At 45.7% G+C, this 14,921-nt stretch overlaps 1 protein-coding gene across 4 annotated transcripts; it reads right to left on the reverse strand.

Moving 5' to 3' along the window:
* Positions 1-2,724: 2,724 nt before the first annotated feature.
* Positions 2,725-9,125, reverse strand: LOC142041230 (patatin-like phospholipase domain-containing protein 6). Of its 4 annotated transcripts, XM_075049888.1 has the most exons (7): positions 7,479-7,508; positions 7,289-7,327; positions 6,764-6,904; positions 5,857-5,931; positions 5,595-5,720; positions 5,325-5,399; positions 2,725-3,458 (listed from the first exon to the last, which is right to left on the reverse strand). In XM_075049888.1, the coding sequence occupies exons 1-6, from the start codon at positions 7,484-7,486 to the stop codon at positions 5,327-5,329; spliced, it is 462 nt and encodes a 153-aa protein (XP_074905989.1). In that variant the 5' UTR covers positions 7,487-7,508; the 3' UTR covers positions 2,725-3,458; positions 5,325-5,326. The 4 variants fall into 4 exon arrangements, 2 of the variants coding, with proteins under 2 accessions (XP_074905989.1, XP_074905987.1); XR_012653385.1 differs by lacking the exon at positions 2,725-3,458 and adding exons at positions 8,370-8,490; positions 9,002-9,125 and having other exon boundaries at positions 4,154-5,720; positions 7,289-8,264; XM_075049886.1 differs by lacking the exon at positions 2,725-3,458 and having other exon boundaries at positions 4,154-5,399.
* Positions 9,126-14,921: the final 5,796 nt, after the last annotated feature.

The raw sequence follows: 14,921 nt of genomic DNA on the forward strand, positions 1-14,921 counted from the left end.
CTGCCTTGCACGGGAGCGTAGCCCACGCGTGGCTGGCACCTCCGTGGACCCCTCTCCTCAGGGAGACCCCCAGGCTCTTCCCCCTTACCAGCCGTGCTTCCACCACCTCCGGCAGCACAGTCTCCAGCATCTCTGCCTCCTTCTTCCTCCAATACTGGCTGCAGGCAACAGGGCTTGGTTGGACACATTACAGACCTCCGTGGCCACGCCGGGGGTCCCCTTCCACACACACCTCCCCACCCCAGGCAGGGATGGGGCTCCCCTGGCACCAGCATTGGCAGCCCCATGGCACCGGGTGCTGCAGGGACACCCGTGTGGGGCGAGGGACCCCGCTTACCAGCGCTCTTCCTCCTCCAGTGTCTCTTCCAGATTTCTGATTTCCTGACGCAGCGCCTGGCAGACGGAAGGGTCTGAGTCCCTGAGCCTGCTGTGGCCCCAGGGACCGTGGGCACCCACCCGTTTTCCCCCGGCCCCTCCGGCACTACCTCATTCTCCTGCTTGTCCTCCTTGAGCCAGGATGCGATCAGGGCAAGGAACTTTTCCTCCTGCAAAACCACAGGTGCGTCGTGTGGGCAGCTGGGCTGGGACCTTGGCACCCTCGCGCCTCTCCAGCCCCAGGGCTGTGCCCACTCACTCCCCCACTGCCCTAGGGCGCTACTGAGAAACCGGTTGACTCGCAAGGCCAGGCGTGGGGAAGCGATGGACCCCCCCCATAGCCTGGGAAAATTGTCCTCCCTAGTCACGCCGCTGGGCAACCGGCACTCGGTGACCCTCTCTGAGCAGGGGGGTTGGAGACGACAAGGTGACCTCCAGCGGTCCCTTCCACCCTATCAGCCCCAGCTGACGCAGCTCTGGGGCAGGGGCAGAGGAGAGGACACCAACCTTCGTGCTGAGCTGCCACACGGCATCGTGTGGCTCCTGACGGTTCTCCTTCTGCGTGCAGAGAGGAGAGCAGGGGCTCAGGGTCTGCAGCCCCAGCCCCTGTGGACCAGGAGCCCCTCCATACCTACCGTAGGCTGCAGCAGCTCCTTGCTGCTTGCTGTCAGTGCGGAGCTCTGCTCAGCACCTCTGCCGGCTCCTCGACTGGTCGCCGCAGCCTTTGCTGCCTGCGGGAATGGGAAACCATCAGATGCCCTCTCACAGACATACACCCCCTCGCACACGGCGCTGCCCCTGCTTCCCATCTCTCAGCGCCCATCAGCCACTTGCACACCCGCACCCGGCCAGCGGTCCTGCGTGCCCCCTCGCCCCATGCCCGGCTCAGCCTGTGCTTGCTGGCAGCCCAGGACTTGGCAGGAGATGGGGGGGGGAGGCACCAGGGACCTGCACTGCTGTGCCTCCCTCTGCCTTCTCCCAAAAGCGGTCTGCCTGGGAGAGAAGAGGGAACGGGAACATCTGCAGGAGGGGCAGGGGCCCGATCCCTCCATCGTGGATGCCACATCCCAAAGTCAATGACCCTGCCCGTGGATGCTGGGGTGCGGGGACCCAGCACTGGCACCCCCTCCCTGACCCTGCCAGCATGGGCATCCTTCTTCCCTGTACCTCCTGGGCCTCTTCCAGGCTTGCGACTGCCTTGCTCTTTGCTATTTGCAAGTGCTCCTGCGAGAGAGGAAGAGGAGGAGAAGCCATCAGGGCGCTGGACATTCCCACAAGCGCCCTCCCCTGCGCATGATCCCTTCCCGGCTCCCCTCGGGCACTGCCTTTGCCCCTGCCTCCTCTCTCCTTCCCAGCCTTGCAGGCGGACAGAGGGACCCCCCCAGGCCCAGCTCTGGACGCCGTCCACATCTGGACATGGTCCTGAGCAACTGCCTCCAGGGGACCCCGCTTCAGCAGGGGCATTGGACAAGATCAGATCATCTCCAGCAGCCCCTTCCAACCTCTAACCGGACCGTGGCTCCGTGAACTCACCTTCAGCTGGGCCACCTGCCCCTCCAGTTGCTGGAGCTCCTGGCCGTTCTCCTCGAAGCAGCGTGCCACGAGACAGTTCTGGGAAAAGGAGCCGCACGCAGGCACTGAGCCCCTGACACAGCCCCAGCCGCCGCAGCTGGGGGACGTGGGTACAGGAGGGGACACTGACCTCCGAGGTGAGCCGCTCCAAGGTTTTCTGCAGCTCCTGCTGCTTCTGCCCCTGCATGGTGAAAGGAGGGGTCAGGGGCTCCGCTCTCGCAGCCCCAGTCCCCGGGGACAAGGGGACCGCTCCCCACCTACCAGACGCTGCAGCAGCGCCCTGTTGCTTTGGGATGCTGCGGAACAGCGGGCCAGGCACTCCCGCACCATGCGGAGGTCTTCTGTCACCGCTTCTGCCTGGGTGGTTACACCTGCGAGTCGGGAGCGAGCGGGGTGTGAGGGGCACGGATGCTCGCAGGGGTGGTCCCCAAGCTCAGGGCATCTGCACTCATGCACGCCTGCCTCTACTCGGCATAGGAGCGAGGCTGGGGGTGCCGCACACGGACCCCCTCGCCCGGCAGCCGGCTGTGGGGACTGTGGGGATGCTCTGCCCTCACCTTCCTCTCCACCGCCAGAGACGTTCTGCTGCATGGTGGACAAAGGACAGGTCGATTGCGAGTCTCCTCTCAACTCCTGCCCAACAGCTCCGAGGCTCTCCCCGGAATGCTCCCCCGCCTCTGGCAGCAGCCCCTTTTATACCCGCCGGGGCGCCGATGTCACAGGCCCCAGGTGACGTCACAGAGACACAGTCATCGCTGTCCACTGTGACATGGCCGCCAGCTCCCTGGGCTGGTGCCAAGAGCTGACCTGGGGCTCGGCCGCAGCCACGGGGGAAACAGGGCATCACTCTTAGCCACTTGCTGAGGGTGCGCTCAATCCCGCTGTCCATGTCACCGACAAAGGTGTTAAACAGCCCCAGTCCCAAGACCGACCCCTGAGGAACACCACTCGTCACTGCTCTCCACTTGGACATCGAGCCGTTGACTGCAACTCTTTGAGTGCGACCATCCAGCCAATTCCTTATCCACCGCGTGGTCCATCTGTCAAATCCGTGTCTCTCCAATTTAGAGACAAGAGTGTTGCACGGGACAGTGTCAAATGCTGTGCACAAGTCCAGGCAGTTGACACCAATTGCTCTTCCCTTAGCCACCCAGACTGTAACTCCGTCATAGATGGCCACCACATTTGTCAGGCACAATTTGCCCTTAGTGAAGCCATGTTGGCTGTCTCCGGTCGCCTCCTTATTTTCCACGTGCCTTAGCACAGTTTCCAGGAGGATCCACTCCATGATCTTGCCAGGCACAGAGGTGAGACTGACTGGCCTGTAGCTCCCCCGGTCTTCTTTTTTTCCCCTCTTTAAAAACAGGGGTTATGCTTCCCCTTTTCCACTCAGTGGGAACTTCCCCCCACCATCACAGCTTCTCAAATATGACGTATGGTGGCTTAGCCACTTCACCCACCAGTTTCTTCAGGGCCCGCGGATGCATCTCATCAGGTCCCACGTATATAGTCTGCTTTTAAGTACATACATCGCTATACTTGCCATCGACTGTATTTCCTACCAATCTCTACACCAAATACATACTGAAAAACTAAAGAAGTCTATTAAATCTTTAGTCGCTGGACAAAGGATAAGCATTAAGTTTAATAGTGTTCCATAACAGTGATTCAAAAGGGCAAAATAACCGCTGTGTGTAAGGTTTATATGGTCTACACTCTACCCAGTAAAGTGTTTGTTGCTTTTTTTCTGAACAGTGCTTTTCTGAGGATAGACCAATGCTGACAGTCTCTCAGAAAACCAGTTTTAGGATAATAAAGGATAAGGATGCAGCAGCCTTTTTCTCCAAAGAACAGCCCACCCCTCCACTTTTTTGGCACATAATTTCTCCTTTTCGAAACCCCTGCATGAGAGCAGCCTGCTTTTGAAAAGGCCAACCACCACGTCTCATTGGTTTGGAACATGCTAAAAGCTGTCAGAGGAATGCAAAGAGAGGAAATGTTCCTGTAATTGTCAGTTCTCTCAAATATAACGTAATCAGCAGTACACAGAGAATACCACGTTTAAATTTTACTATTTTGCAATCACACACTGAGGTCACAAGGAACAGTTAAGTTATAATCAGCAGTGAACTAGGGCTTTTTCAACAGAGAACTTTTTGTCCTCAACATGGATAACTATTTACTTCTGTCTTGTTCCAAGAGCTGCGGAGTAATTAAATATTGTAGGTGACAAATGTCACAGCTAAAGCAGTTGTTGAATCCAGATGACAGCTAATGGCCAAATCCAAATGAATTTGGTTAAGAAATCTGCTACAAGAGACACAAGTGCCTTACATTTTCCCACCCGGAGTAGTAAGCCCTTTTTGTTCCCCCAAATCTCTCTGCTCTGATGGAAATGTGCTACTTCAAACCTCCGGAGTTGTCAACCACCGTCCTAAGAGTGATAAATTAAAAGAAACTAAAAGCCAGTTTTGTCTAGGGGCAGATGTGACCTGCTTGTCTTTGCAATGTAACAACCAATAAAAAAACAGCTTCCTTCACGCTGAGACAGAATTAGCTCCCTTTATCAAGGCATTACATGTCAAGAGGTAGTACAAAGCAAAGAACAGCTAAGTGCAAAAATATACAGAAAACAGCAAATTTGGCGTAATTTACAAACACACACACACACACACACATTTTTGGCCATCACAAAACTGTTCACGTGTTAAAGCTAAACTCAAAGTTCAGTCGGGGGAGGGGAGAAAAAAAAAAATCTAAATTGCCAGAAGGGATCACAAGGACTAGCCCTCAATGCTTAAGACTCACCCATAAAACAAGCCATCATTTATTTTCCCTGTCTACCCAAAAGTGAATCTGAATCTTCCACCTCCCAGGCAGACCCGCTAACTACCACGCTAGAATATGATGGAGTGAAGCGTACTTAGTGTCTCCTGCTCCGTACATCTAACTATTTTATATAACTACCATCCAAAAGAAGAATGTTTCCAATGCTGTGCGAAGCCCCTCTTGCACCCTTGTCCTCCCTCAATAACTCTGCAACTAGAGTATGTGAGCACATTTCAGAAAGCCTGATCGGCATTGTGTTTTGCTCTCTCATCTAAGACACGGAGGACCACAGCTAAAAACTTTGATCTTTATAAATATCATGGCCCTGAAGGGTTGGAAGTAATCCTTTCTAAATCACTATGATTCAAATGTCCAAGTTTAACCAACACTTAATGATTCATGCCAACCTATATGCTATGCCAACAGATTTATCTCAAGAACCACAGATCGGTTTGTTCTTACACTTTCTTAAATGCAAACTTCCAGCTTGCCATCCTGCACAACATAGATGCTGTCATCCAGCTGCCCAGGACAAAAGATGTATTCACCTTCATGCAATTGCACAAAAAAACATCTGCTTGCACAGTTCCAGGAAAAGAGGTTTCTCAAAGTGGCCAAGGACCCTGCAGGAGAGAAAATGCAAAGGGAAACCTAAAATCGCCACTGCCCTTGAAAAATCCTTTCTAAATTTGCAAAGCCCCCAGGCACAAATAGCAGAGCAAGCCCAGAGTCAGTTGTTGCATGGTAGTCCAACAGCACGGCAGAAGGAGCAGAACTCCCCAAGACAGAAGTGCAAAAGTACTGTGAGATGCCAAAACCTGTAAATACTGGAGGTCCTATTTGAGTAGCACACTGAGCAATGCCAGCAGGCCCACAAGGAAGTATATCCAGTCTTCCTCAAGCAAACACCAGCGTGGCTTTTGAAGGGGAAGAAATGTAAAAACCTGCAAGATTCACACATTGCATGAGAAAAGTTACCCTATGGAACTTTCCCTTTTAGAACAGCTACCCTGTCCACATAACCAGAACACATGAGAAATACTGAAAACAAAGGGAAAAATGCCTGTCACTTGCACATACTTGTAAGTTTGGAATATTCCATCTCCTGCAGGTAACATGCAAGTGGAGTCCTTCGACATTGGAACTAGTCGGTCCCTACCAGGCAGACAGAAATACGCGTCTTAAACGTGATCATTCTATGCACAGCACCAGAAGGGCCCTCCACATAGTTCCATTAGATCACACTTAACAGGATCAATCAATCAAATTCTACTGCAACATCGATTAGTCATAGGAGATCAGAATTCCACAGTAGAAAGTTTAGATGACTTAAATAGCAGTTTTATGAGAGTACTTATGACCTTCAGGGCTAAATTATATCATAATGGGGAGAAAAATGAACATATACAAACAAAACCAAAATTACAGATCAGAAGATCTCATCCTCTTTGCTGTCTCAGCAAATTTAACCCTGTGCTGAACAGGCAGGAGGACTATCCCTTCTCAACCTGCCAAAGAGCTGTGGGGATTAAGCTGACTTTGATTCCATTTGCAACCTTTTCAACCAGAGAAGTAAAAGATTCTGCAGTTCAGAGAGTTGTCTATATGGTATCCAATTAACATTTACCAATTCTGATGCTTTTCCGTACCAAAAAATTGTCTGATATAGTCTAAAGGGAATTTTTAAAATGTACTAACAGAAATCTCTTCATGTTAGAATAGCTTTATTATCACTAGCCCTGAATTTAGGCCACTAATCTAGATCCTTTCTTTTTCTGGGTTTTTTTTTTCCCTAAAAACACACTCAACTATTTTCTTAACGTTTCTGAAAAATTAGAAGTCATTTATTCTTTCCTCATGCACAGAAGAATTTTCAGTCAACTGCTTAAGGATTCTGACCATGCACTGATAAAATCTAAGACTTGCCACAAACTGCCAAATATTTAGATCACTTGAACACCTGCCAAAACCTTCCATTCAACATTACCTAACATTTTTAAGCACATACAGGACTTCCGATGGCAAATGGGAATGCTTTACATCAAATTCAGTCAGATCTGGCTCTAGCAAAGGAGGCGGCGGTTCTTTCGGCTGCAGAGTTGGACATCCCCTGTTACTACGCAGAATCCTACAAAGAAAAACACAAGTCAGAAAGTTCAGGAAGTCTCCTCATTTGTCTTAAGTATGGGCTGTATACTGACACCATAGGCTGACTGCAACACTAAATGCGCACCATGCCAAGTTACCCATTATCAATTTGATAAAACAGTAGCATTCCACCCTCCTGCCTTTCTTCAGCCAAACTAGAGACAGTGCTGTTGTGTGCATAAACCACTTCATTTCAACAACCTTCCCAGCAAAATGCTAGGCTGATGCACAGCTGACAGGACTTTGAAAAAACAGCAGCTATGGAAAAGTGCTATATGCTAGGGAAGGGCTCCACACGACAAACAAAAACCCCACAAAACAGCCGCTAGGGCATGAATTTTCCCTTTCCCAAAAGCCCAGGTACCTTTTAGCCAAAGATAAAACTTTTGCCCGCTTCCGCATCCTTTGGTGAGGCACAGTGTTCCCAACCAGAGAGTTTGGAAGAGTTGTAACCGAGGAGGAAATAATGAAAACAAAAACATTTACGAAAAACCAAAACAGGCCAAAAAACCAACCCACTAGCTCCAACCCTGCAAAGGCTCCAACTCATCTACCAAATCATCAGAGCATGAGCAGAGTGAAGCACTCATATAAGGCCTTGGAGGGCTGGAACAGCATCTGTTTCAGGATCACTTTCTTCCTAGAAAGCAAGTGGAGTACGGTTTGATTTTAATAAGCAACTACTACAGTCGTAATGGATGGTAGAAGAGGAAAAAAAAAACAACTTAGCTATACAGTTCTCACTCAGGAACATCCAACATCAGGCAGACGAGCCACATTTAAAGCTCCAGTAGTCCTTCGGTGTCTGTGCTGCTTCATTCTTGAGCTGGTGACAAACAGCACCACTGACATGCAGCAAAGCTTTTACTTGTTTTTAGTAGTTACTAAGTTCCACCTTCTGGAGAAATGCAACAACTGCAAGACTGAGAAAACACCTCATTAGTTACTTTCAAAACATTACTAGTTCTCCATTTGTTTCTCAACGAGTAAAATCCTAGGAAGAAGTTTCTCTCGCAAAAAAAATCTTGAATTAGTTTGGAGGCTCTTTTTTTCTTTAAAGTAAAATCTTGGTATTTTATCAAAAACACACGAAGTACAATCAACAGCACTTAGTTTATAATATTCTATGGATTATTCAGGAATAAAAGCAAAAAAAACAAGGCCTAAAACCCCAAACCGAAAACTACCTGAGATGCTTTTATCACCTGGAATTCTAAGCATTCTTTACTTACACATGTTACATATAAACAGCTGAATATTAAAATTACAAAGTTGCTGGCAACACACACAGTTTCCTTTCATTGAGGGCTGGTTTGGCCAAGTTCTACATCAAGGCTGATCTGCAATGCAAAAGCAAGGTTCAGGGAGTAACCTTCTCCCTCCACAACGAAACAGAGCTCCAAAACCAGCACAGGGTCCCATCGAGTCCAAGTATTTGAATTCACCTCAGCGAAGTTCAGCAGCGTGTGAGATAGAAGGCTGCAGCAGTTCGCAAGAGAAAGCATTCCTCGGCAAGCAGTTATTTCCCTGTGCCTTATTTTTCTATAGATGTTGGTGTTCAGTGCCCTGGTAATGTGAGTGCACAATGGGAAGTAGACAATAACATCATTTGCTTTCCTTTGCTTTCACGCACAACCTTTGCTTTCGCTTTATCAAACTGTCCTTATCCTGACCCACAAGCTTTTTGTTATATTTTCTCTCCCCCGTCCAGCTGAGGAGGGGAGTGATAGAGCGGCTTTGGTGGGCACCTGGCATCCAGCCAGGGTCAATCACTTATATTGATTTTATTTTAGAAACACCTGAAAACAGGGGGTGGGTTTGTTGGTTTTTTTTAACAAAAGCTCTCGTTCACAATACTAATGTGAATCTTCATGTAACAGTGCTCAAGAATGTTTTCTAAAATACATATTCACCCTTGAAAAAGGAGTTTCAAAGCAGTAAAATTCTTATCTGCTGTACCTCGGTTTAGATGCAGCACTGTTACAGATAGATAACTGTTGCTGGTGTTCCTTTCCCTCCAGGCAACTAATTCTTTAGGACCCTCAAAGAGAAACCATGCAAGCTAGAAGTTACTTACCTAGTTTAAGGTGGGGTTTTGTTTCTAGGAAGATGCTAGAGAAAGTGTTCCAGAAACGGTGTTTTGCTGATATTTCACAGTGAAAGAAGACAGCTAATGGAGCAACCAAGAGAAATTCTGCAGCCATTCCTGGAGGGAGGCAGGGCAATGTTGTTAAGATTTTGGGTTCTGTACTTACTTATTTTTAACTTAAAAGATGTCAGGAAACACTGCTTATACTTTTCGGAGGTTTTGATCTTAAAGCCGTTCACCTTTACAAAACTGAAAGATCTTGACTTTGGACCTAAATGTATGTCTCGCTATGGAGAGCGGAAAACATCAGTTTGATACCAAGAGGCTATGGGGGGGTGGTTAAGTGTGGCACAAAAACGGAGCAGGGCTCGCTACGCAATTTGTGCTAAACCAGGTTGTGCTGAGCTTGGAGAGTGATAACGGGAGATTGCAACCAGGTGCTGAGTCTGATGTAAAATTAGGCTGTACAGATACACCAGAATCCTTCCAAGAAAGGCTGGGCTCAGAACAAAGCTTCCTGTCGCTGAACTGCTGTCTGTCACACCAGCCCGTCTGGATTTCCTTCTAATAAAGAATTTCTCTCTACTAAAGACCGCTATAAGCACATTGCACTGTCAGTATCTGCACTGTCTTTGAGTGTCTTCTCAAGGTACTTACTAGTTCACAGCTCAGGCAGCAAGCTACACACACAGCTAAGCCTCTACTCATGAGTCTTTCTGAGACTTTCAGGGAACCCTCTGACCACATACTGTGTGTTTGTCCACACGGAGCAGCACAGAAAAGTTTGGTTTGTGACAGAATGAGGAGAACGGGCTTAACAGATCAATCATACAAATGCAAACCAGCCTTGAAGGGATTCAAATATAAGGTACAAACAAGCAGCCTTTGAGAGGAAGGCTGTCCTACTTTGAACTAGTACATTAAGGGAAAACTAAATAAACGTGTCTGTGCTTGACCACACATCTCAAAGCAGAGACTTTCCTCAGTGCTGAAAATAAAACACCAGTAATCCCATCAGTATTGGCCTCAAAAGACTCACAAGCCAAACCATAAAACTGGAAAAGCCCAACAGAAATTAGGCAGGGCAGAAGCTCAGATGTCGCTCTCAGTCCAGGAGTTTTCCTACCCCTCTCTCTCGGGACTGGTCAATGCAAACTTTCAAATCTTCTTTCAGATGGAGATCCAGTACTTGGCATCTCCAAAGGGGTCACCGGGCTCATCTCCCACTTCCAGACATGGAGGATAAACTGTTCCTACCCTTCCTTTCCCGACTGCGTTCCTGGCTGAACCCTGCAGTTCCACCACTCACGTTATCTCCTGGGTTTGCTCTGGTGGATCCGGGGTTTCATCCCCATTTACCGAGCCGGCACGGTTTTTCCTGTATCGTTGCCTCAAAAAGTTCAGCCTCCAAGTGAATTACACTCCTTTGTTCACCAAGTCAAGCTTAAATAAAACTGCTAGAAAAAAACACAGAGGTTGTTACTACACAGTCATGAACCTGACGTTCTTACCCTTCTTGCAACAAAATGTGAGTCTTGCAACTACTAGGACTAGTTAGTAGTCAGTTAGGGAATACTAACTATGTATACAATTTGGGAATACTAACTATGTGTACAATTTGGGAGGCTCATGGCTTGGTTCTCATCTGTCTGAAGTGCTTAAGATGGGGAAATGGATAAACAACAACTACCTATGAAGTTGTTTGATCTTATAAGTTAAGGAAAAAAATGGGATTTTTTTTTTCATGGAAGACAACATAATAAAAAAACCAAAGTATAGGTATGATTACTCAATCCTTTTAAAGTCTTTTCCCCCCAGTTAGTAAATTCTAAGCATGAAGAACCAGCAGAACAGCCAAATGCAATATTGCTTTAAGGGAAATAAAACTACTATACACTAAACTACCATAACTACTTGCCTGTAGTTACCTAAAACTTGTCCTTCAGTCAATCACTGAAAATACAGCTCTGCAGGCAATAGAAGCAACAGGAACCTCATCCTACAAATCACCGAACAAAAACTGAAGCAGGTAATATCAAGGGTAGTTATCAATCAGAACGTAAGGTCCTGTCCATTACAGAGTAAGAGAGACATGTTTGCTCTTCGAGGTGCCTAATCTGCTAAGTGACAGAAAAAGATATTGACATCTAAACCTATGCAAAAAAAAAAAAAAAAAAAAAAAAAGTGGATTTCTCTCAGTGGAAAAATGACTGAATTAATTAAATAACTAAATAACTAAATAAATCAGGGACATTAACAGTCAGATTCTCTTAATAGTTGATAACTGTCTCACAATCAGTGCAAGTTTCTTAAAGTTTTTCTTTCTCAATCATATAGTACAGAACAAAGTGTCCGTAGAACTTACATGACAAAACACAGAATTTAAAAACCATTTTAAATGTGAATCTTGTGATGATCACAAAGACAATCTTTAGCTAATCTTCTGTCATTTAGGTGACTTTTATTCTGCCACAGGGGAGAAGGGAAAAAACCCTCTCGCAAATCCATCACCGTAATGTCCAATACTGGCCCCATTTGCAGTCTTTCTTGATCATACCAATCATATCCGAGAGCCGTTGCAGCATTTCAAGGCTTCATGCCAAAAAATTTTAGTTTTATTGGGCCATCAAAACCCCAGATGAGCCTCCAAAGATTTGCAGTCCTTCCGTACTGGTAAGAAAGCTGAAGGACTAAAGGAAAAAGATTACTCAAAACTTACATACTTACACCTTTGCTGAAGATGTAAATGAACAGCTAACAAGTTCTGGGACTCAATACCAGCAACAGTTTTGGCGATAAGCTTATGGAAACTTTACAAAACAAACAGTGTGTCCTTCCATCACATTTACCTTATCAGTGGAAGAGATAGATACAAACATTAGGGATAAATACCATAGAATGCTGTCATAGACAGGAACTGCATTTAAAAAAAGGGGGTTGGGAAATAAAAACATGCATAGAATTCAAGAAGGAAAAACAAGTAACTATTGTACAAATAATCAATATAGCCAGGTTCGGAGAACACCACGTAATTCTTACTACCTGAAAACCTGATAAAAGTAGCATCAGTAACATCCCACCTTCATTAAAAGAATTATTCAGATTGCAGATTCTTCACCCTTTATCTCAAGAAGAAAAGCCATAAGTTCATTAATTTCTAGTGATTAAATACATTTCCCTAATCCCAGCCTTGCAACAGTGACAGTATTGTTGGGTTTATTTTTTCACACAGACTGTCATTAAAACTAAGACGAGAGGAACGGTTCTGCCCAGGAGTGCTGACAGCAGCAGGCGCCGTGGGCAGGAACAGAATCACAGAACCTCCCGTTACATCATGTTTTTCGTTCACCCTGAAAGAAATCCAGCCTTATTAGTCCATCAGAAAAAAAACATACATACTGCTAGAACACTGACAGTGTATGTGTATGGGAATTTTGAGGAGGGGAAAGAAGGGGGAAATAAAGGGCAGACAAAAGGAACAAGCCCAGTTCCAGAGGAACCACTCCGGCCACCGCACCAGGTATTAAAAATCTTTCTGTCTTCATTTTCCCTCCCAGTGTCATGTAAAGAAAATAGCAGGGAGAGCTAGCTTGTAAATGTAAGCAACTTCTCCTCTCCCCCAAATCTATTCAGAAATTCTTCTCTCAGAAGTTCACTTCCGACTCACAAGTTTTAGGCAAACGGATCCTTTATCCTTGGAATTGTGCCACTTGTGACTTACCTCAAAATTCAAATATTATTAGTAATATTACTAATCGTTAGTAACTATTATTACTATTATTGCTAATAATAGTAACTATTATTAGTAATTACTGCCATTATTTGCAGAGGTGTGAGCAGCACTTAATTAGAATGCCTTTTCAAACCTTTTTTATATCCAGATGGCAGAGTCACTTGCCCTTCCCTCCACTGCAATACTGTCACACCGTCTGCTTTGTCTTTGGTTTGTTTATTTATTTGCTATTGAGGCACTTTGAGGATATTTTCTGCTAACTTCAGGTTCAAAATGTATTGACTGTACATTCTAGGTACCTTTTCCTTTTTGCTTCTTTTATATTTCTTCTCATGGTTTCTAGTATTTTATTTTTCATAGTACTGAAAATTATGCTCAACATTTCAAAGGACACAGAGGGAAAAATGGCGCTCTGCACCAAAACATTAAACAATTTTATTTTCCACATTACACCAGTGAGTTCAGCTAAGCTGTAAAAAAATGGCTAATGAGCAACACAAGTTACCATGGCACAACTCCACAGTTGATCTTCCTACATGCACATACTGATGTCCCTGTTTAAAAAGCAACAGAACTATTGACTGTTTAATTTGTTAAAGGTAAACACGAATGGTTTCAGGTCTTACAAACACAGTGCGAAACAGAGACTTTCAGGAGGAATTTCCACAAAGCTAGGAGCTGAGGTCTTCAAATAAAAAGACTGAAAATGACCTCCAAGGAGGCCAATCTTACAGATCCACACAAAAGAATTTTAACTTCTATAATGCACCGAGACTACTTGGTACATAAGTTTTATACACTCTTAATTCTTTAACAGGTACAGCAGCTGAATCCCACCGCCCCATTCTCCCTTTAATATTTTTCATACTGTTAAGGGCCTGAATACTAACTGGAAAATAGGAAAATCCTGAGAGAAAACACAACTACTTCTGCAGATTCTTACTTTTACCTTCCTTCCTTATTCCTTTTTAGCCTTGATGTTTGAGAAAATAACCTCAGGTGGGACAAACTAAAGAAATCGTACTTTACCTTAATCTGAAAAAGACACTACTATTATACACCATGGCAAGAGCTGGCCAGAGACTTCTCAGCTGTAATCGCTGTTATTGCAATCATAAGACTGCAGAGAATTAATAAAATAAAACCAAATCAAATTCATTTCACTTTGATGAATAAGCATGAGCAGCAGCAAACCCCATGATAATTTGAGAAAAGAGAGAGATAAAGAGAAGAACAGAAAAAAATCCTCAAAATCCCCCAAAAGACGCTGTGTCTTCCCTTCCCATAACCTCAGGAGACCAGGGTGGCCGGGGAACTGCTCCGAGTCCGTCTGATACCTGCCGTGTTCCCAGAGCCTCTGAGTGATGGGAAGCCCTGTTCCGACCAAACAGCGGTATCACCGCATCCTCTTTTCCACTTAAAAGACGTTTATTTTTAAGATTTCTTTTCACTTATTTACTAATGCAAGGGAAAACATCTCCTACATAAGTGGCATGAAAGTCTGCTTGGCATTCCTGCCTTCCTTTGTGCAAGACTGTGTTTTAAACCCACCTCGTAATGGAAAAAGGCAACTACCAAATATACTTTGTGTATTATACACCTACTTTGTGTATTATATACCTAAATACCTTGTGTGTTATACACCTAAACAGACGTTTTGGGGAGACATCTACCTTGGGGGAGGAGGGGAAGGTCCCCTTTGGTCGCACGACTTACCCTTCTCACTTCTGTGTTAACAGACCCGATGAGGGAGAGAGCTGGAAACGGCAATTTGAAGAGCTGTACAAGACCGCAGAATCACACATCAAATTGGAGTGTAAGAGTCTCTTAACGTACTTTCATTATGGCAAATTCAGTCACCCCGCAAGGTCCAAACCGTTACTTTGCCCCCCTGCCCCCCAACTCAGCATATTGGGAAGGAAACAGGCATTGAAATCATCGTTAATGTTACTACTCATTTGAGAAATCTTGTACCGTGAGACAGCAACCTCCAGCACTGATGCCAAGGTAGCAAAAAAACCTGATTTTAATTGCAAGCAGCAGAGCGCTGCATAGGCAAGGCATGACCGGTGAAGGAACCAGCACCACCGCCTCACCACCTTTCAGTGGGCTTTACCACTATACCCGATTTATGACCTGGGAAAGAAAACACAGTCGGGAAACATCAACTCTGTC

This window comes from Buteo buteo, chromosome 17 (assembly GCF_964188355.1).
Source record: "Buteo buteo chromosome 17, bButBut1.hap1.1, whole genome shotgun sequence".
Taxonomy (NCBI): Eukaryota; Metazoa; Chordata; class Aves; order Accipitriformes; family Accipitridae; genus Buteo; species Buteo buteo.

What these genes read in the sequence shown, in the direction of transcription:
- LOC142041230 (XM_075049888.1), bottom strand. An exon ending in TATGTGCTTAAAAATGTTAG is followed by an intron (nt 5,932 to 6,763) that starts GTAATGTTGAAT and finishes TCTGCCTGGTAG; the next exon opens with GGACCGACTAGTTCCAATGT. An exon ending in AGGACCTCCAGTATTTACAG is followed by an intron (nt 5,400 to 5,594) that starts GTTTTGGCATCT and finishes TCTCTCCTGCAG; the next exon opens with GGTCCTTGGCCACTTTGAGA.